Raw genomic sequence first — 19098 nt, forward strand, 5'->3', positions numbered from 1 at the left:
CCCCTCCACCCCCAGGGCGGGCTGCACGGGGCTGGACTCCCTCTTCACCTCCCCGAGGGTGTGTCCATTCGGTACCCGCGGTACTGGGTCACAGAACCGGCGTCTGCAGGTTGCCGGGTGGACCGAGCGAGATAATCAGTGTCAGGCGCTAGACACAGTAACCCTCAAGCTGTGGTAGCTGCTGTGCGTCTTTGCTTACTTGTTCCAGGAGCTACAGAGCTAATCTCCGCCCCTGAGGCGGTCAGAGAAGTTTAAAGACTAACCCTAGGTGACAAAGCTAGTGAGAGCATTACAGAAGCCAGAAACCGTGCCACCGTCACCAAATTACCTCCCTGCTCTTAAGTCTCTGCTCCAAATATAGAGTGGCCATGCACTCAAGACACACTAGCTGGAGTAAACGAAATTACCTTGCTGGTCACTGAGCTCCAAAGCCAGGAGCACTGTACTTGGAGGAGGGCTTATTTCTGAGGTTTTCAACACTCCCTCCCACCATGTCCCATTGTCACGTCTTTACGGGACACTATCACATTTTGAAACGCCTTCACCTGAACATTTGATCCTGTGATAAGGGTAGATAGGAACTGTCTGTGCCCATGTGTACAGATGAGGTAACAGGCTCAGGGAGCACAAAAGACTTGCCCAAGTTGTCTTGTCACCAACAGAACTCGGGCCCCATTTGTTCTCTCAAAGCAGGGCCATGTATCTCTCCCAGGAAGACCTCAGCTGGCCATTTTGTTTCCTAAATGGGACCCAGGGTCTCCTACCAGAAGGCAGAGCCCAGGGTTCCTGTGACCTCCCAGCCTCCCTGCTCCTCATGTTAACCGTCCTTTGGGGACCAGTGCAAATGCCCTGGTCTTTGAGAAGAGAATGGAGAGGGGTCCATTATCCAGACCCTAGAATCTTTCTTAGAGTGTCTAAAATTGGGTCAGAGTTGGGAATTTTGGACTCCAAATCTTATTTAGCCACCAGTCCTGGGGAGCCCCTCTTACTCTGGGCCCCAATTAGGCCATCTGAAACGTGGGAGAATAGCAACTCTTGTTTTTTTGTCAAGACTCTTGTTTTGCTGCGAGGAGCTCTTAACAATGAAAAAAAAAGATAGTAAAAACCATGAAATCTTTTGTGGTCAGTGACAAAAAATGCATGTGAATGGAAAGGTCACTGGCGCAGGTATTAGGTGCTTATAGCTCCCAGAAGCCAGGAGAGGGAGATGCCAGGTGGAGTGGGCTGCTGTCCTCTTTTGAGAGAACACTGGTTGCTACTCCTCTCATCTCTCTTGACTTCCCTCCCTTAGGAGCCTGCAGACCACTCGCGAAAGGGAGGGGAAACCCAGGCTTGGAGGCATAGGACCTTGCCTAGTTGGGGACGTCATATAGAACACAGTCTTTAGGGCTTCCGAAATGATGGAAGTTGATAATGCTTTCCTCAAGTGAGGGTATCACCAGGACTGGCTAGCCAGTGCCACGTGGATACTGACCCCACAGTCTGCCCTGCCCACAGCCTGTTCCCAACCACTCCAAGACTCCAGCTCTCTCTTTTTATTTCCCCAGCTTTTCTCAAGGCCAGTTGGCTCACATGGCTCTGGAGGGCACTTCCCGAAGGGCACACTCATGACCTCAGCAGCAGCGGAACACAGCTAAGGCTCCCAATGGCTAACAGAAGTTGGTTGGCTCAGTCAGGTGATGGCAGGTAGGAACGGGGGTCTCCAGGGAATGGCAGCAAAGGCACCTGGTTGTAGTGGGCCATGAGGAAGATGCCAGCAGTGCCACAGACAAAGAGCGTCAGCATGGCCAAGAAGCAGACACGGTCCAGCACGCGGCCCACCAGGAACCACTCCTCGTTCCCCTGAGGACAGGAGACACCAAGCCTGCTCTGATCCCGGTACCATCCTTGGCCATCCAGCAGGCTTCCATTCTCCATCTCCTTGTGCCCTTCTCACCTACTTCAAGGCCTCAGCCTGGCTTCTTCATGGTTCCCTGGCTCTGATGCTCCTTGCCCTCCCCATTCCCAATGCCACTTTTTCCATCCCCTGCCCTAATGGCCACCTGACTCATCCTGTCCCCTTCTCAGGTCCACGTCCCTCACCAGGTACTCAACCGCCAACCCCACCCCCGGACTGGCTTACACGGTCAAAGTGGCTCCGCTGGTGCCGGGCACGGGCAATGAGGTTGCAGGCTTCCACACAGGCCTGGATGGCTGGCGAGGCCTGCTTCAGGCTGCCACACAACTCCTGGCTCTGCCCTGGCTCTGGGCCTTTCTCTGTTGAGGAGAGAGGTGAGGTTTGGGAGTAGAAAGGAGGGGAAACATTTGAGAAAGCGGCCTCTTCTTAGGGACCCATGTCCCTCTCCCCCCAACCTGGACGCTCGCCCAGCACTCATCTGCTGCGCCTGGTGCATTGGCCAACAGACAGTCCTCCCTGTCTGGAGTCACTGGAAGGAGTGCCCGCAGCGCCACAGCCCCGCCTCACCTAGCTTCTCCAGCGCTGCCCTCACCAGCCCATTGCGCTGCCACTGCCGGAAGAGGAGTTCACTGCGAGGCAGGCGGAGAGCCACTTCCTCCCCTGCGGCAATTGACCACCCCAAGGAGGAGCCATTCTGTAGCCTGGGCCGGGCATCTTGCACAGCCACTGGGGCCAGCGGGCGAATGTGCATACGCAGCAGCTGGGGCAAGAGTCGCAGGAACACCTGGAGAGGGGATGTTCTGGGCAGCTTAGCTCCGCAGCCCACAGACCTCGGCATTTGGGTAGCCAGGCTGGCTTCAGAGCAGAAGGTAGAGGTTGGCATGAAGGGCTCATGCTGCCAGGGACTCAGAGACAGCCTGCTGGGAGCAGTGGCTTGCTTGTCCCTGGTTCAGTGCTGTTCTGTACTAGATGCTGAGCCCGGATCTCCAAACTTTCGTGCACATCAGAATCACCCGGGCACTTGTTACAACACAAGTTTCTCGGCAGTACCCCTGCTAGTTTGGGCAGGATGTGTGGCATGGCCCTGGCATCTGCATTTGTGACAAGGGCTCTAGCTGACTTTTGCAGCTGGGCTGCTGATCACACAGACCCTGGAGCCAGACTGCCTGGGCAGAACTCTCCCCTCCACTTTGTAGTTGTACAATCTTGGATAAGCTACTTAGCCTCTCTGTGCCTTATTTTCCTCATCTGTAAAATCAGATGACACTAATACCCACTTCATTCAGCTTCTATGCAGATTAAATAAGTTAGTGTGTGTAACACACCTTTCACATTGTAAGCACTCAGTATTATCATAAATCCCCTTGGGCACATGCTTCAAGATTTGCACAGGGCAGGTTTGCTACTCAGTGTGGCAGCAAATGTAAATGCCTAGGGTCAGGGTTTGGGGGGAGAAGCAGGAGGATGCTGGTGGGGGCAGGGAAGGGCCTTGCCTTGCGGACCCCTCGGGCCATGGAGTGTGTGTGTGGGGACCGCAAGGACACGTTGAGCACAACCACAGCATTCACAACGATGAGGATGGTCACCGCCAGGAGGAAAGTCAGGTACCTGCGGAAGCGGCGTGGGCAGGAGGCAGGGCTGGCCTATTGGCACTCCATTCCCAGGTGCCACCCCTACCCTTAGCGGCTGATTCCCCAGATCTCCTGGACTGAGGGGCTGCCATTGAGGATGGGGGTGGGGAGGTGGCGGGTGGGCAGTGCCTGGAGTTGCCAAGAAAGGACAGGAGGAGATGGGTGGCAGGCATGAAGACTGGCCTTACTTGCTGATGAGTGGCACCGCCTGGGAGGTCTCGGGCACCTTCTTGGCCACAAGGAAGAGGAAGACGGTCTGGGCCAGGAGCACGTTGATAGCGACAGTACATTTCTGGCCACCCGCTGCCCGTGACCAAGAGGTCCTAAGAGCAAATCTCAACCTCCCCGCCGTGGGATACCTCCCCTCACTCTACAAGAGCCCAGTATCCCTTGTCCCAGAATAGTGTCACTCTGTCCCCTCCCAACTTGTCCCCTGTGCTGCTGGTCATGGCTCCCTTCCCACAGGCTCCAGGTACCCTTGGCAGGCAGGAAGTAGATAAGGATGGCGACAGAAGAGATGAGTACACAGGGCACGATGATGTTGATGACATAGAAGAGGGGCTTGCGCTGGATGAGCAGGTAGAAAACCACCCTCTGGTGGCCCGCCTCTTCGGCTGGTGCCGCGTCGTCCAGCAGCATCTTAGCTGGCCTGTGCCGGATGGCCCACTCCCCGTTCTCTGCAGGCAGCAGGCTAGGGTGGGTCCCAGGGGTGGGGGCTGGGCAGATCCCCACGGCGCACGCGACCCGACAGCAGCACAGCCAGTGTGTGCCCAAAGGAGCACCATGGAGGGAGACAGACAGGATACTGCATACTACACCCCTCCCACCGGAGCTGGAGTGATTATCCTGGGAAATCAGAACTTCATTGGGCCTTTAAAAACATTTTATGGCTTACTGTAGTTTTCATCTTGAGCTACATGGGAGGGGGCATGATCTCGGCCTGGCTCTGCCTTTGAAGCCAGGTCCAGCAGGGCCCTGGGTGGAGGTTACCTGTGAAGGCCTCGGGGTCAATGAAAATCCACTCGATCGTCTGACCATCTTCCTGGCTCAGCTGCAAATTGATTTCATTGGTGCTGTAGGTCTGGGACCTGGAAGCCACGGAGAGAAAGAGGATAAATTTGTGTGTGTGTAAACCCACCCATGAAGTCACATAGACAGTGATCTGAGGGCAACTGTGGGCAGTTTTGCCTCAAAGAGTCCATCCAACACTCTATACAACCTGGCAGCAAGATGTGGGGGGAGTTGGGCTCTTTGGGGTCCAGAGAAGTTTGAGTTGAAGGGCCAGGAGGCTCTGGCTCAGCGCCAAGAGCCCGGGGCCACTGTGTTTCTCCCTCCCACTGCTTCCAGGGCCGATGGATAACAAAGGAAATAGTGTCTGTACCTCTTGGGTCTGTTTGTTGAGGAGGGTCTCCCTGCAAGGTTTCCTTGTAATAAGGCTGCTCCTCTAAAATACGGGCAAACTCTCACACAGACTTTTCCTTCCCTTACGGAGAGGAAACGGAACCAGCCCCTGCCTCTCCGCAGGGCTGTGGGGTGTAGTGGTCTTGTGTGTGGGGGGGTAGCACTCATGTTGTGGGCATGCATGTGCCTTCCCGTTCACCCACCCCAGTCATTAATTTCTCCCCTTGGGCACAGGCAGGGAAACTGAGGCAGTGAAGGAGGAGGAGTGGGGACTGGGACTTAGGAAAGATGTAGGCGCCTTCAGGTATCTGGGCCTGAGACAGGTACAGAGGCCCCAGAGAGATGGGGCCAGGCCCCTGGTCAGAAGCCTCTCAGCCCCCACCCAGCCAGGGCCCACCTTAGAGCAGCAGCCTGAATCCCCAGCCACCCCCTCCCCCCCAAATAAATGGCCTCACTGGAAGACGAGGGAGCAGTTCTGCCAGTCGAAGGGAAAGTAGGTGACAGAGACGGGGCAGGAGGAGCGGAAGATGGCAGGGGGCAGCCAGTAGACGGAGCCATCAGGAGACACGAGCACATTGCAGTAGAGAGCCACCTCGAACACGCCGTCCACACTGCACACAGGCCAGGCCACAGGCTGAGGGCTCATAGCCCCCTACTTGGCTGAGACCTGCACCCCAGGCTAGCCTTGTGTCCCATGTGGTCGGGGCGGGGGACACCAACCCGTCCCAGCCTGTCCTGCCCCTGCCTGGTCCCCACCTGGCCAAGGGAGCCACTACCTCCCAGCAGCGACCTCCTGTTGCACCCCTCCTGCCGCCTCCTGAGGCCCACCCCATCACCGCTGCCTCCAGCTCTCTTCAGGGACGGTCAGGATAGTGGCTGATACCTGTTAAGCTCCTGCAGTGCCGGAGCAGGAGCTCAGCCCTTCCATGCCTAACTCTGACTCCAGACAGCTTCTCTAGGGGCTGTCTTCAACCCCATGTTAGAGGGAGGGGAGCAGCCTGCCCAGACATCCCAGCCCAGAGGTGATGGAGGTAATGGAGCCAGGCCTAGAACCAGGGCTGCCAGCCCTGGGCCCTCCGGTCAGCACCTGCTCCGTCCAGTCCTCCCCAGCTCCTTGGGGCACACCCAGTCTGCACCCTCTGTTCACCTCTTTTCCCAAAGCCCCGCTGACCTGCTGGGTGCTGCCCTTGGGCCCTTTGGTCCCCCCACTCTTGCCTGCACCCCCTCACTTGTTCTCCAACACGACATCTGGCCGCCACACCATGGTGGATGGCACCCTCAGCACCCACAGGCCCTCGTAGTCTTGTGGGTCCCAGCGTAGACGATAGTCACACCATTGCTGCAGGGGAGAGAGGCTGCCAGACCCCTACTCTCGGCTGTGCCACACCCCCAGGAACTGGAGTCCAGCCCAGGGGCCACAGAAGAGGCAGGGATGGGGGGGGCGGGGAACGCAGGAGAGACAGCCCTCAGGGCCTTGGGGTCTGAGCATGGGTGGCCTGATAGTGGGAAAGAGGGCAGCAGGGGGCCTCTCACCATTTCTATCCAGACATTGGTGGTGAGGGCCTCCTCTCGCTCATTCTAGGGGTGCAGAACAGAGGGCTAAGCCTGTATCACTTGCCCTCCCCAGATGTTAGTCCCTGTAGACTACTATTGGGCCCCGGAAGACACCCCACGGGAGTTTTCCAGCTCCACCCTCCCTCTCCCCTGTGGGGCCCTTCCCTCTCCTGGCTGCTGGAGCCAGCTGCTTCCACTCCCCAGCAGGTCCCAGGGCTGTGTGTGCTGGCCCTCTCCTCCCCAGCCATCCTGCAGGCCTGTGGCTCACCAAGGAGATGAGGTTGGTGAGGGTGAGCTTCAGGCTGACATTGACCACGTCCGAATCACGCTCGGCTGGCCTCAGGTGCGGGTTGTAGTTGAGCATCAGGTCTGAGAGCAGACGTTCCTCCTGGTTCCTGCCCTGGGCTCCTGCAACGGGTAGTGATGAGGGCAGTGATGAGCCTGGGGGCCAGGGCTGAGGCAGAGCGAAGGGGGGGGCCGCAGGAGGGAGTGATGTGGAGAAGCAGGGAGCTGGGGGTGGGGGGCAGGCTTCAGTGGCCTTCTGCACCTCTATCCGCTGAGGCCTTGGGCCCCTACTCCAGGGCTCCCCCACCCTGGCCCGGACCCCCTGTGTCCACACCCAGGCTGATAGCCAGCAGGGGCAGGAGCAGCAGCCGCTGGCCCCCGTGCATGGCGCCACAGCTCTCTGCAGTGATGAGCTGGGGCTGTAGCTTCCCAGGTCTGGGGCAGAGATGCAGACTCTCCGTCTCATGTAACAGCTCACACCCCAGCCAGCCTGGCCAGGCAGCCCAGCCCCACCAGCTGTCTGACCGCAGCAATGTCAGCTGTTCGAGGATGGACACAATGCCGAGCTCAGGTTACCTGGGCTGGGGAGGGCAGAGGGGCCCCTTTTGCCCCAACGGAGCCTGTCCAGTCTCCATCCCCACTCAGACTCAACCGTCCCAGCCCGCTATCCGTGTTCCAGCTGGGGGTTGAGGGTGCAGCCAGGGGCAGCCGCGTGTCGGGGAGAGGGCAGGGTGCTGAGGAAGGGCCCTGACGCAGGCTCCCTCTTCCTGCTCTGGTCCTGCGGGTCAGGATTTGAGGAAGTGTGAAGGCTTTTGGGAAAGCATGTTTGGTACCTGAGTTTCTCTGTGACAACATGGATGAGGACCCCAAACCTGTCCCACCAGCCTAGTATCTTCATGGGTCACCCCACTGGGCCAGGACACTGGCGGGTAAAGCCTATGGAAAAGATAGATCATGACTTCCAGGCTTTGACACCTTAACGCAGATTAGGGCGCCAGGTAAGGATCCTCCCAGTCTCTGAGGTGTGGGACATGGGCTTGGTGATGTTTGAAGGAAGGCGGTTGAGGAAGTTCTGGAACTCAGGGATGTTGGGTATAGGACAGGCCCTGCATAGAGGCTCTTCAGTATTTATCAGTCATCCACACTTAGGGAGTCCCCAGCACGTGGCAGGCCCGAGGGGACATAGGCAGAGGTAAGCTTCTTGGGAGTGCACAGTCCAGGGGGCAGGCAGACAGGATCAAGGCTGTGGCCCTCAGGAGAGCTGGATGAGGAAACCCAGAGGGCCAGAAAACAAGCTCCAAGCTCCATCCACTTGATGGTTTTTGGTTCGGGCTGGGGCAAAGAGGGGAGCTGAGGGCCCAGCAGCCGGCTCAGGCCACCTGTCTTCTGACCATCTCTTCCAAGCAGACAGGTCAGAATGTCCCAGTAATTGGGCAAGACAGAAAATGCAGGTTCCCATACATGCCATCTACCCTTCAGCAACTGGGGGACAGGGTGGTGGAGGCCTCTGAGGGCTGGAGGGAAAGCACCATTTGAGGACTTACCCCCTTGCCCCCAAGTGAATAAGGTCTGCAGCATTTCAATGCGTGTCAGGAAGCCAGAAGTCAGCCCTCGAGATGTCCTGTTCTTGAAGAGCCAAATGAGCTTGGCTCAGAGCCCAGCCCCCCGCACTGGGGCCACAAGCTCTCCTGTCCTTGCCAGGACCTCATGATCAGGGGTAGTGGCGGCACCTGCCTCCCCTGCTTGTCAGTTTCTGTCCTCATGCTGCTCTGGGACCCATGCTCAGTTTTCCTTGACAGCCCCCATGCCGCCCCTGCAAGCTCCACACTCACTGCACATCTGGGTGTATAGCTCATTTTTCTTGGAGTTTATCAAGCCAGCCCCTTCTCCCCATTCTGCCCTTTGGTGCCCCCAGACTCAATTCCCTCACCCATTTTACAGAACAGTATCCCTCCCCCTCTGTACTCCTCTCTAAGACCACACTTTACCAAAGATCATTAATGCCTTCTGCTAAATAATGCCCACGCCCATCCTGCCATGCCCCAGGCATAGGTGGTCCGGCTGATGCTCCAGTGTGTCTGACTTTCCCTTCACCTTCCCTGTAGATGTCTGGCGCGAAAGGAACATGATGGAAGGTAACTTCCCTCTGATAGGAATTTTGCCACCTTTCTGAGTATGAGATTTACATTGCCATTTCCTCCCTTTCTCTCTGCTCTGGGAGAGAAGCTGAGAAATCTCCCCGGAGGGCAGGTCATCTCAGGAGGAGGAGTGGGGATTTCTGCACTGGAGTGGTTAGGAGGAGAGGTATGGGACCCATTAGGAGAAAAGCTTCTATGGATACCATTCATTATCTAATAACTGCTCCCCTCCACTTTCTCTAGAGGCTGGAAGAGTGAAATGCTCATTTTCTAGTTCCCTTGTAGAGAGGGGTGGCCATGAGATAGCCTCCTGACTAATGGGGTGTCTGTGGAAGTCGGCAGAGGGGCTTCAGGGGAAAGCTTTTGCTTCCTGATAAAAGGGGTCAGAAAGGGCCGCCCCTTTCCTGCCTTGAACATAAATGTGAAGTGTGGAGCTGTGACAGTCAGCCTGCAACCTGGGGTGACAAGCATGAGGACAAGGCCAACCTGCTAAGGAGGGGGGCTGGGCAGGGGGCGCAGAGCCCGGGTTCCTGACAGCTTTGTGGGACAGCTGAGCCAGTGTGGCAGTCACTACTTTGCGGTTCTTATGATGTGAGGAAGAGGGAACCTTATTTGTTTAAACCTTGGTTCTCTGGGTTTTCTGTTCCTTGCAGCTCAGTGCACTCCTAATAGACTTATTGCCTTTGAAAGAGGGTAGGTAGCCCTGCGGGCCTGGGGAGATTAGTTCCCCTTTGGCCTCCCAGGAAGCTGGACCCAGCAGGTGTGACTTCTTGGAGAGGAAGGAGACAGAGTTCCATGTCGCCCAGAGAGTGGGCCAGTCCTGACAGTGCCCTGGGGCTGGAGTGCTGGAGGACTGGTGCTGCTGCCGACCCTCTGTGACCCTGGGAACCTGCACAAGAGGCACACTCATTCGGGTGTGGCATTCTGTGTTGCCTTCTCTGGAAGATCCACAGCCACCTGAGCAGGCCCTGACCCAACGGATTCTCCTGGCAGCTGGACTATATGGGACCTACTGCCAACAGGGCACCACCGTGTGGCAGAGAGAAGCAATGACAGAGGCTGAGGGGTCCGATTCAGGCCCTCCGTGGAACTCTCTCCTCCCTCTCCAAGAAGTCACACCCGCAGGGGCCAGCTTCCTGTGAAGCCAAAGGGTAACTGAGCTAATGAGGTCACTGATTCCTTCTGAGGGAAGTGGGTTGAGCTCTGAAGATGAAGCCTGTACATCAAGAATTCTGCACCTGCTTCAATCCTCTCTGTCAACAGTCAGGCTTGGATGCGGGAGACCGTTGCAGGCCTGTCCTCTGCGACTCAGGCTCACAAATGAGGAATGAGTTACATAACCACCCCTTAAATTTGTAGGACACAGTTAAGTACCTTGCACTTACTAGAAAATTCAATTTTCATAACACCCCATGAGCTGGACTTAGTATAGACACATTTGGCAAATAAAAAAAATGAAGCTGCGAGATGAGGAGTGGCTCACCCAAGGTTCCATTGCTAGTGTCCCCAAACTTTGTCTCTTAAAACAACAAGCATTAATGATCTCACACATTTCCTGAGGGTCAGGAATGCAGGAGTGCCTGAGCTGGGTGGTGCTGCCTCAGCGACTTCATGGGGCTGCAGACAAGATATTGACCAGAGTTGTGATCTCATCTGAAGGCCCCGGTGGGGCTGGAGGATCCACTTGCAGGGTCACTCATGTCGCTGTGGGCAGGAGGCCTCAGTTCCTCGCTCTGTGGGCCTCCCTGTAGGGCTGCTCGTCATGTCCCCTGACCTCCCTGAGTGAGGGGTCCCACCGAGAGAGGGAATGAGGGAAGGGCTGCAGTGTCTTTTGTAACAGCCTCAGAAGCGACACTCCATCACTTCTGCCTCCTACTGATGACACTGACCCACCTGGTGCAGTGTGGGAGGGGACGACACGGGTGTCAGTGCCGGGAGGCGGGGATCACTGGGGCCATCTTTGGGGGATGGGGTGGGCTGCCGTGGCTCCCAGCTCCTATGGCCTCAGCCTTTAGTCCTTAGGATAAGACTGGTAGGAGCTCCCTTTGGGGTAGAGTTGCCAAATTTAGAAAATAAAAATGCGGAATATCCAGTTAAATTCAAACTTCAGATAAACACAGAATAATTTTTTGTATAACTATGTCCCAAACATTGCATGGAAAGCCTACTTTGGGAAGGAGAGTAGGTGCCCAGGGGATACTCCTGGGGAAGGCCTAAGTTCTGGGCTCTAGGATCATGTGACCTGAGGGTGACAGACTGACCCCTGGCTTTGTGGATGCTGAGCCTGACCCTTCCACCCCAAACCTCAGTTTCCCTGACAGACCCAGACAGAGTGGCCAAAGCAGAAAGGGCTGGGGAAGGCCATTCTCCAACCCTGTGGCTTCCACCTTGGCCCAAATCTTCCTTCCCTAAGGAGCCTCCTTCCTTAAGGAGCATCCCCAGCCTCGGTTCCAGGGGGGACCTCAGAAGCCTGAGCTGAGGCTAAGGGCTTGGTGGGAGGGGCTGGAAATAAAGGCACAGGATCCTACTTGCTCTACGCCCACCTGGGGGCGGGGGCAGGCAAGGAGAGGACTCTTGCTTCCTGACCCACAAAAGGCCAGCCTGAGTGGCATCCTCTCTGGCCCCTGAGCTCCTGCGTTGCCCCCGGTCATCCTGCCCCACCCCCTGAGATGTCCGTTCTCAACCTAGTTGGTGGGTCCTGCTTTTATTTGCAGAGGAACCACTGTGGACGAGTGGGCTTCTCCCAGGCTTTCAGTGAAGCCCAGTTCGTCTCTCCCCAGGCTTGCAAGACCCCCTGGGCTCAAGCCTCCAGAAGCTGCCCTGGGAGCCGGGCCAGGCCGGGCAGGGCAGGCTCAGTCTAGATGAAACGCTTATCTTGCTCCTGGTAGGAGAAGGGGTCCCCAGGGAAAGGCTGGGGTGGAGGCTGGTTGTAGGCGCCCTGCAGGAAGATCCAGGCTGTGCCCACCACCATGATGGGCGTCACCACAAACAGGCAGAGTCGGTCCACTGTGCGGGCCACCTGGTTCCAGCACTCCTTCTCCTGGGGAAGGGGGATGGACAGAGTGGATAGAGGAAGGCCTCAAACCACAGACCCATGCTCCAAGCTGGGGCCCGGGGACAGAAGCATGGCTTCGGTGCATCTTCGGGGGCCACCTCAGGCTTGCAGTAGATGGGACAAGCCAGTTCATCCTCAGCAAGGGCCCAGCCCCCCTCCAGCCACAGGCAGGGCTGGTCATTTTGTCCATTCAGGAGAGAGAGAGCAGGGCCACAGCCTCCCTCCTCATGCCACTGCAGGGCCCCAGGAGCTGGGGAGGAGCTGGGACCACCAGGACTCTCAGGGACAGTGAAAGATGGACAGGCCCCTCTCCACCCTCCTCACCTGTCTCCGCCACTCAGGGCAGCTGCTCACCCATATGCAGACTGCAGAAAGGTACCCCTTTCTCCAGAGAGGATTTTTAAAGTTGTATAATATTAAACAACCATATAAGGCTGCCTTTTAAATGTCTGGGTGTGTCTGGAGTATCAGACTTGGAGTTGAATGTGGACAGAAAACGATTGGCAGCTGGGAGAAAGAAGAGATAATAAGGACGTCGACAATGTGGCCCTAACAGGGCAGAGCTGTGTGCCTGCCATGTGCTGCTATGGGGTTCTAGGCAGGGCTCTCCCTCGCTGGGGGGGCCTGGAATCTGTACCCATTATGACCTTCTTCATCTAAGTTGGCATGTGTCTCTGATGGGAACTCTGTCCACTTGATCAGTGCACTACTTGAACACCTATACATGGCAACCCTGTGGCTACTTACATCGTTGTAATTATTCTGGTCTCTCATGTGGTTGACGATAAAGTTGGCCCCATCCACAGCTGGCTTCAGTTGGCTGAAGAGGTCCTGCTGGGCCTGCTCAGAGCCTGCTGGGGGCCGACCTATGGATGCCAGGCCAGAGATGAGCATGAGGCCTGCCCACACCACACTTCCCATGCATGAGCCAAATCCCAGGCCACCAGGGACCCACGTGCAGTGGTGAGGCGCTGGGCTAGCCCGTGCCGCTCTGACTGCTTCTCGAACATGAGGTCACTTCGGGACTTGAGTGAGAAGTACTCTTCAGCCTTGGAGATATAGCCCAAGGAGCTGCTCCTCCTAACCAGGGCCCCAGGGTTTGGCCCATCCTCCGCTGGGCGAGACATATGTAAGAACTCGGGCAGGGTCTCCAGGAAGAGCTGCGGCATGTTGGGGACACAGGAAGGCCATTTTACAAACACGGGTCACCTTCACACATGCAAACATCTGTGACTCCATTCCTGGCAGCCACAAAGTGCTCCCCTGTCTGACACTGTCATTTAGTCCCCTGATCCCCTACACTGCGGGTGCTTTCAACTCTCCCTATTGCTCACAGCACAGAGCACTACTCCTTTGTTGAAAATGAATTATACATGAAAACAAAAAAGAAAAATGCCCTAAAAGTTTAGCTCTGTACTTCAAATGCTTAAAAGTCAAAAAAGTTGCTAACTACCGTTAGCTGCTCCAGAACAGCCAGGTAGCCCTGCAGTGGCCGAGAGGCAAGGACAGCCCTCTCCCAGATACCCTCACCCTACATTCCTCACTTCTTTTTAGTGGCAGTAAAGCAAACATACAGTAGAATGAGCAAACCTTAAGAACATCGCAAGACAAACCTTTACAGATGCGTTCAACTGCGTGAACACCACCCAGAAAAGATATCCAACATGATGCCAAAAGAGTTCAGTCATACCTCCCCTGCCCCCCATCGGTTCCTACCCATCCTGGGAGGTAACCCCAATGCTGACGTCTCTCACTAAAGACTGGCTTTGCCCTTCCTTGAACTTCATAGGAAGGAAGGTGCGCAGTCTGTGCTCTCCTGTGTCTGGCATCTTTCATGTATCACTACTCCTGGGAGTCATCCTTGCAGGCGTGGGTAGCAGCTGCTGGCGCTTTGGCACAACAGGGTGGCTCCCCGTTCTCCTGTGCAGGGGCATCTGGACAAGTTCCAGGTCTTGCCTGTTGAGAACCCTCACCTTCTTGACCCCTTCGGACAGCACGTGGGTGCTGGGTGTGCGAAAGTGGATGTTGAGCACGATGACGCAGACCACCACGACCACGGTCACCAGCACCATGCCGAAGAGCAGGAACCTGCGGGCACACACTCGGCCTAGAGCCCCCAGGGAGTGGCATGGCAGGGGCACGGAGGGTGGCATGTGTTGGGGGGTTGTGGTGGGGTGGGCCAGCACTCACTTGCCAATGAGGGGGATGGCCATGGATGTGGGGGGCAGCCGCTTGGAGATGAGCAGCAGGAAGACAGACTGGGCCAAGAGCACTGCGATGGCCATTGACGTCTTCTCGCCACCTGGGGGAGCCTGGACTTAGCTGCGACCTCTGGCCTTGGACCCAGGAGGTCCCGCCGTGGCCCCTGCTCCACTGTTGGCAATGCTATGGTGTCCTGATTAATATCATGGGCTTTGGAATCAGAGCACTTGGGTGGTAATCTGGCTCTGCCATTTACCAGCTGGGTTACCTTGGGCAAGTAGCATAACCTCTCCATGCCTCAGTTTTCTCAACTTCTAAATATGGTGAGGACGAAGTGAGAGAGTGTGTGTTAAATGCTCGTTCATCACTCTGCCTGACACCAGTGTCATGAGAATCCCAGCTACATGTTAGCCAGACCCCTGCAATTCAGCCCTCTTACAGTCACAGACCTGTGTGTGTCCCTCCCCCCGCACAGCTTTCCCGGGGCACCCCCCTAGCACCAGGATAATACCCCAGTTCCCATCCCTTCACTCAGGGATCCCCGCCCAGCACTGCCCTGCTCTTCCCTGCTGAGCTCCTGAGCACACTGGGCAGTGACCGCCGTGATCTCAGGGCCACACCCCCTGGATCTGCACGGTTCCTCCCAACCTGTCTCCAGCTCAAGCACTGCCTCCTGCAGGAAACCATTCCCATCCTGCCACCCCTCAGGCACGCTCCGAGTCCTACAGCGCCTACCCGCTCTGCCAGGGGCAGGGCCTGGGCTGCGTGCATCTCTGGAACTCATGGTGCACTGCTCATAGTAAACATTCTGACACTATTCTGGAGGCAAGTGAGAACAGACTATACATGCCCTTCTACAACCAGGTGAGTGCATTATATACCCCACGCCTTGGCTTCTAGAGATCCCATTCTCTACCCAGTGGGTCATGGTTGATGGCCTCTGGTGTGTCCCCCCAGTCACACATGGTGACCACACAGACCTGACCTTTGCCCTGACAGAGGGACAGTCTGGTGAATCTCCCTAGGGTCTTCGGGAAGCCCACTGTGAGAGGCCAAGTAGGGTCCAAGAGAAAGAGAACGCCCCAGGGACCCTGTCCATTTGGGGATGCTGGACAAGGTCATGAGCCCTCCCCACGGCTCCCCTTGTGCTCCACGTGCCCGGGCCCTGGGCAGGGAGCCCCAGGAGTGGTGAGTCCCCTGTGGCTCCTAGAAGGAAGTGAGGGGCAGGGCCGAGGCAGCGGGTGCTCGGTGTCCTCACGGACAGGGAGAGGCTGCCCCAGGCGGGCTGGGAGCTGGGGACTGGCGCTGAGGCTCACTGTCGGCTGGCAGGTAGAAGACCAGGTTGATCATGAAGGAGATGAGCACACAGGGCACCAGGATGTTGATGACGTAGAAGAGCGGCTTGCGGCGGATGATGAGGTAGAAGGTGACATCCTGGCGGTTGCGACTGTCCAGCGGGGCACTGGGGTCCACGTTGATCCTGGCCGGCCGATGCATTATCTCCCACTCCCCGTTCTCTGAGGGCAGCACATGGACATCTTGGGGTCTGGTCTGCGGAGGCCTTGGGGGGCCTTGGGGATGGGATGAGGGGCTGGGTGGAGTGAGCTGGCCCAGAAGCACAGCCAGGCCTGCCTGCAGGGCCCAGAGAAGGGTTCTGTGTGTAGATGTCTTTCCCTGGGTGTTGGGGTGGAGGTTTCAGTCTGCAAGGGAGAAATTTTCCTCTGGGATTGATCTTTTTTTCTCCTTGGAAAAAATAGAATCTGAGGCTATATATTGGTTTGAATAAGAAGTCTTGGGTAAGAAAGCGAGAGAGAATAAGAACCCCATGCCCACGCCCATGCGAGGTACCAGCCTTGGGACCAGCGGGCTGTGGTCTCCTCTGAAGGACAGGGGCCTGTGGTGGGGGCCCCATGAAAGAGCTGAGCCTGGCCACACATAAAGGATGGGAGTGACACATTTGGGGTGATGGCCAAAGTTCCAACTGCACCCCTGGGCTCTCCAGGGACAGAAAGATGAGCCACACTTTTCACATCCATCTGTCAGCCACGTCCACCCCCAGGGAGCCTGCTCAGACCCAGAAGGGTCTCTGGCTTGGGGTGGGGTGGGAACGGGGCACTGGCACCCCTCTGTCTCTGCCTTGGAGACACAGTCCCTGCCCCCTGTCGTACTTCTCTGCCTTCCAGTGTGCTGGATTCGTGTCAGTGAATATGAGAGTCTGTGTGTGTCCTGTCTGTCGCTCTGCATGTCCGTGTACCTGTGTGTCTGTGTCCCAGCTGTCAGTGCCACTGTACCATGGAGATGTGTCTGAGGGGCCTGCCCAGCCAACAGCTGCTGTTCCGGGCACCTGTGAAGCCCTCGGGGTCGATGATGATCCACTCCACTGGGTAGAGGCGGCCCCCTTCTTCATCCTGCTTCAAGCTCAGGGTGATCTCCTTGGCTGTGTACTTGAGCGAACTAGGGGGGCAGTGGGCAGAGGGTGGTCCTCAGCCACAGGCTGGGGACGCCGTGAGGGGAAGGGCTAGTGCAGGAGGTTCCTGGTGGAGGGGCCACTGTTGGGGAGGGCACTCTACTTAGGGCAGGGCAGGGGCTTCTGCAAAGGGTGCTTCATTTACCTTCCTCGGCCCCGGCAGGGTGCCCTGGGGTGAGGGGTGGCTGGAGAAGTGGGCGTACCTGAACTTGAGAGAGCAGTTCTGCCAGTCAAAGGGGAAGTAGGTGACGGAGATGGGACAAGAGGAGCGGAAGATGGCAGGCGGCAGCCAGTACACAGAGCCCGAGGGAGAGAGGAGCACGTTGCAGGCATAGGAGATCTGGAAGGAGCCATCATTGCTGGGGGACAGGGACAAGGGCCACAGTGAGCATCAGCCAGCTTGGAACTGGCAGGGAGGAGGAGGCAGAGAAGGGAGGGGAGGCCAAGGACTGTGACTCAACTTGTTCTCCAGCACAATTTCTGGGAGCCACAGCATGTCCGGAGGCAGGCGCAGGACGGTGATGTTCCCAAAGTCTTCGGTATCCCACTGCAGCCGGCTGTCTATCCAGACCTGGAAGCCCGGGTGTGTCAGCAGTGGGCTCTGCTGTTGTTCAGGCTTCCCCACGCCCCCAGTTCCCTGGCAGAAGATTGGACAGGGCCGAGGAACTGTAACCAAGGAGGTCTGGGGGATGCGCACACAGAGTGGGGACTCAGAACTGTCACGTACATCTGTGCAGGATGCACACTGCACAACTAAGGGAGCATATTTCCACTGTGGACATAGAAAACTCATGGTCTGTATTATGACCTTCTGACAGGTGGCGGAAGAGTGTTTTCTAATAAAATCAGGATACTGTGACAGTTTTCCCAGAGATGAAGAATCCTAATCCACACAAAGGTGGTGGACCTGAGTTTCTCTGTAGGCAGGACAGAGCAGAGGCCTGGAAGACAGTGTCTGGGATAGGCTGGAAATCTCCAAGCACAGGGAGCCTGGGCCCTGCACCCTCATCCCCTTGCTCCCACTGGGGTGTTCTACTTACATGCTCAATCCACACGTTAGTGGTGAGGGTCTCCTCAACTTCTTTCTGTAATCAAACAGGAAGGCTGTCCCCCAGGGGCCTGCCACGTTCTTTCATCTGCACACATTCACCAGGCACCTACTGCCAGGTGCCGCCCAGGGGAAACCCTGGCAACTGGCCCGACCAGACTCCTGCCCCAAGCCTGCACAGTCAGGACTGGGTGGGCAGACCACGGAGCAGGGAGGGCACACGACCTCTGACGTGTGTCATGGGTGTGATAATGGGGCACCCGGAGCCGAAGCTGGAGGGAGTGGGGGTGCAGGGCATGGAGAATGGCTGGAGCACGTTTCCTGGCAGGAAGAGCCACCGTGGGCTGTTTGGAAGCCTTGAACTTCCTCCATGGCCATCCTAGTCTGCAAGACAACCAGGCTTCCAGGACACTGTCCCTGCCCTCCCTTCCCCAGCACCCCCACGGAGGGGCCCCTCACCAGGGAGATGAGATTGGAGAGCGTGAGGGCCAGCGAGACCTCCACGCTGTCCTCTCTGTGCGCTGCAGGCCGGATCTCCTTGTTGTAGCCCTTCTCCTCAAACAGGTGCCGGATCAGCCGCTCCTCCTCATTCAGGCCCCAGCTGCCTGGGGAAGGACAGGGACAGGACAGATGCTGGGAGGAGGCCCAGGAAGGAAGCTGCCCTGGGGTCCTGCGGGGCCCTGTGACTGGCCTAAGCAGGGGAATCCAACCCTCTCCAGGAGCAGGGTCCTGGTGGTCAGCCCCTCTGGGGAGAAATGGTGGTGGGCATGCGGAGCTGGGTCTGATGCTAGGAGGGGCAGGAAGGCACCATGCAATGGAGACTCGGTGGCATCCTGAGGGCCTCCTCAGGGCGGGGTGATGTCCATTCTTACCGCACACGACCAGGGTGGCCAGCAGCCCCAACATCAACCCAGGCCCCTCCATCCTTCCCTCCGACTGCGTCTTGCATCTGCCCCTCTTGTCTGCAGGGTTGGGGAATGTGGGTGGGAGAGGGGACAGGTGCAGGGTGGGGGTGGGTGGTGAAGGGAAGAGGCAGCCGGAAACGCAATCTGACACCTCTAGCCCCTGCTTCAGGATAGAGAACCCAGAGCAGGTGGCAAGGGGGTGGGGACAGGGACTGGCCAGCAGGGAAAGAGTCCAAGGACACAAGACAAAGATGCCAGGCTGGGACTCTTCAGAAGAGCAGTGGGGCAGCACTGGTGGTAACGTACCACCCCAGAGGAGTGGCGACAGGCAGGCCAGCTGCTGCCATTTCTTGGGAAGCAGACAGGTGTCTGAGATGGGGGGTTTTGCAGCCCCTCTCCAGTAACCTCTGCCAACTGCTTCTGGAAGCTGGGCTTGCCTGGGCCACACCCCCAGAGATCTAATGTCCACCCACCTGGTTCCCATACCAAGAAAGCTCCAGAGTTGTCTGTGTAGA

At 57.3% G+C, this 19098-nt stretch overlaps 2 protein-coding genes across 6 annotated transcripts; both read right to left on the minus strand.

Moving 5' to 3' along the window:
- Positions 1–1520: 1520 nt before the first annotated feature.
- Positions 1521–10782, minus strand: CHRNG (cholinergic receptor nicotinic gamma subunit). 4 transcript variants are annotated; one of them, XM_073217982.1, is made up of 14 exons: positions 10455–10782; positions 8313–8389; positions 7602–7704; positions 6752–6891; positions 6463–6507; positions 6159–6268; positions 5385–5540; positions 4519–4616; positions 4005–4205; positions 3717–3831; positions 3391–3505; positions 2465–2681; positions 2123–2256; positions 1521–1842 (listed from the first exon to the last, which is right to left on the minus strand). In XM_073217982.1, the coding sequence occupies exons 3-14, from the start codon at positions 7621–7623 to the stop codon at positions 1669–1671; spliced, it is 1527 nt and encodes a 508-aa protein (XP_073074083.1). In that variant the 5' UTR covers positions 7624–7704; positions 8313–8389; positions 10455–10782; the 3' UTR covers positions 1521–1668. The 4 variants fall into 4 exon arrangements, with proteins under 4 accessions (XP_073074083.1, XP_073074084.1, XP_073074085.1 ...); XM_073217983.1 differs by lacking the exons at positions 7602–7704; positions 8313–8389; positions 10455–10782 and adding an exon at positions 7345–7569; XM_073217984.1 differs by lacking the exons at positions 7602–7704; positions 8313–8389; positions 10455–10782 and adding an exon at positions 7103–7237 and having other exon boundaries at positions 3717–3757; positions 4005–4177.
- A 217-nt stretch (positions 10783–10999) lies between these two features.
- CHRND (cholinergic receptor nicotinic delta subunit) lies at positions 11000–19089 on the minus strand. 2 transcript variants are annotated; one of them, XM_073217981.1, is made up of 12 exons: positions 18551–19089; positions 18138–18283; positions 17671–17715; positions 17092–17201; positions 16834–16989; positions 16508–16617; positions 15480–15734; positions 14152–14263; positions 13935–14049; positions 12917–13121; positions 12709–12827; positions 11000–11946 (listed from the first exon to the last, which is right to left on the minus strand). In XM_073217981.1, exons 1-12 carry the CDS (start codon positions 19065–19067, stop codon positions 11764–11766), a joined length of 2073 nt encoding a protein of 690 aa, XP_073074082.1. In that variant the 5' UTR covers positions 19068–19089; the 3' UTR covers positions 11000–11763. The 2 variants fall into 2 exon arrangements, with proteins under 2 accessions (XP_073074082.1, XP_036853601.2); XM_036997706.2 differs by having other exon boundaries at positions 15480–15680; positions 18551–19085.
- Between the last annotated feature and the right edge of the window lie 9 nt (positions 19090–19098).

Source organism: Manis javanica, chromosome 12 (assembly GCF_040802235.1).
Source record: "Manis javanica isolate MJ-LG chromosome 12, MJ_LKY, whole genome shotgun sequence".
In the NCBI taxonomy this organism is placed as follows: Eukaryota; Metazoa; Chordata; class Mammalia; order Pholidota; family Manidae; genus Manis; species Manis javanica.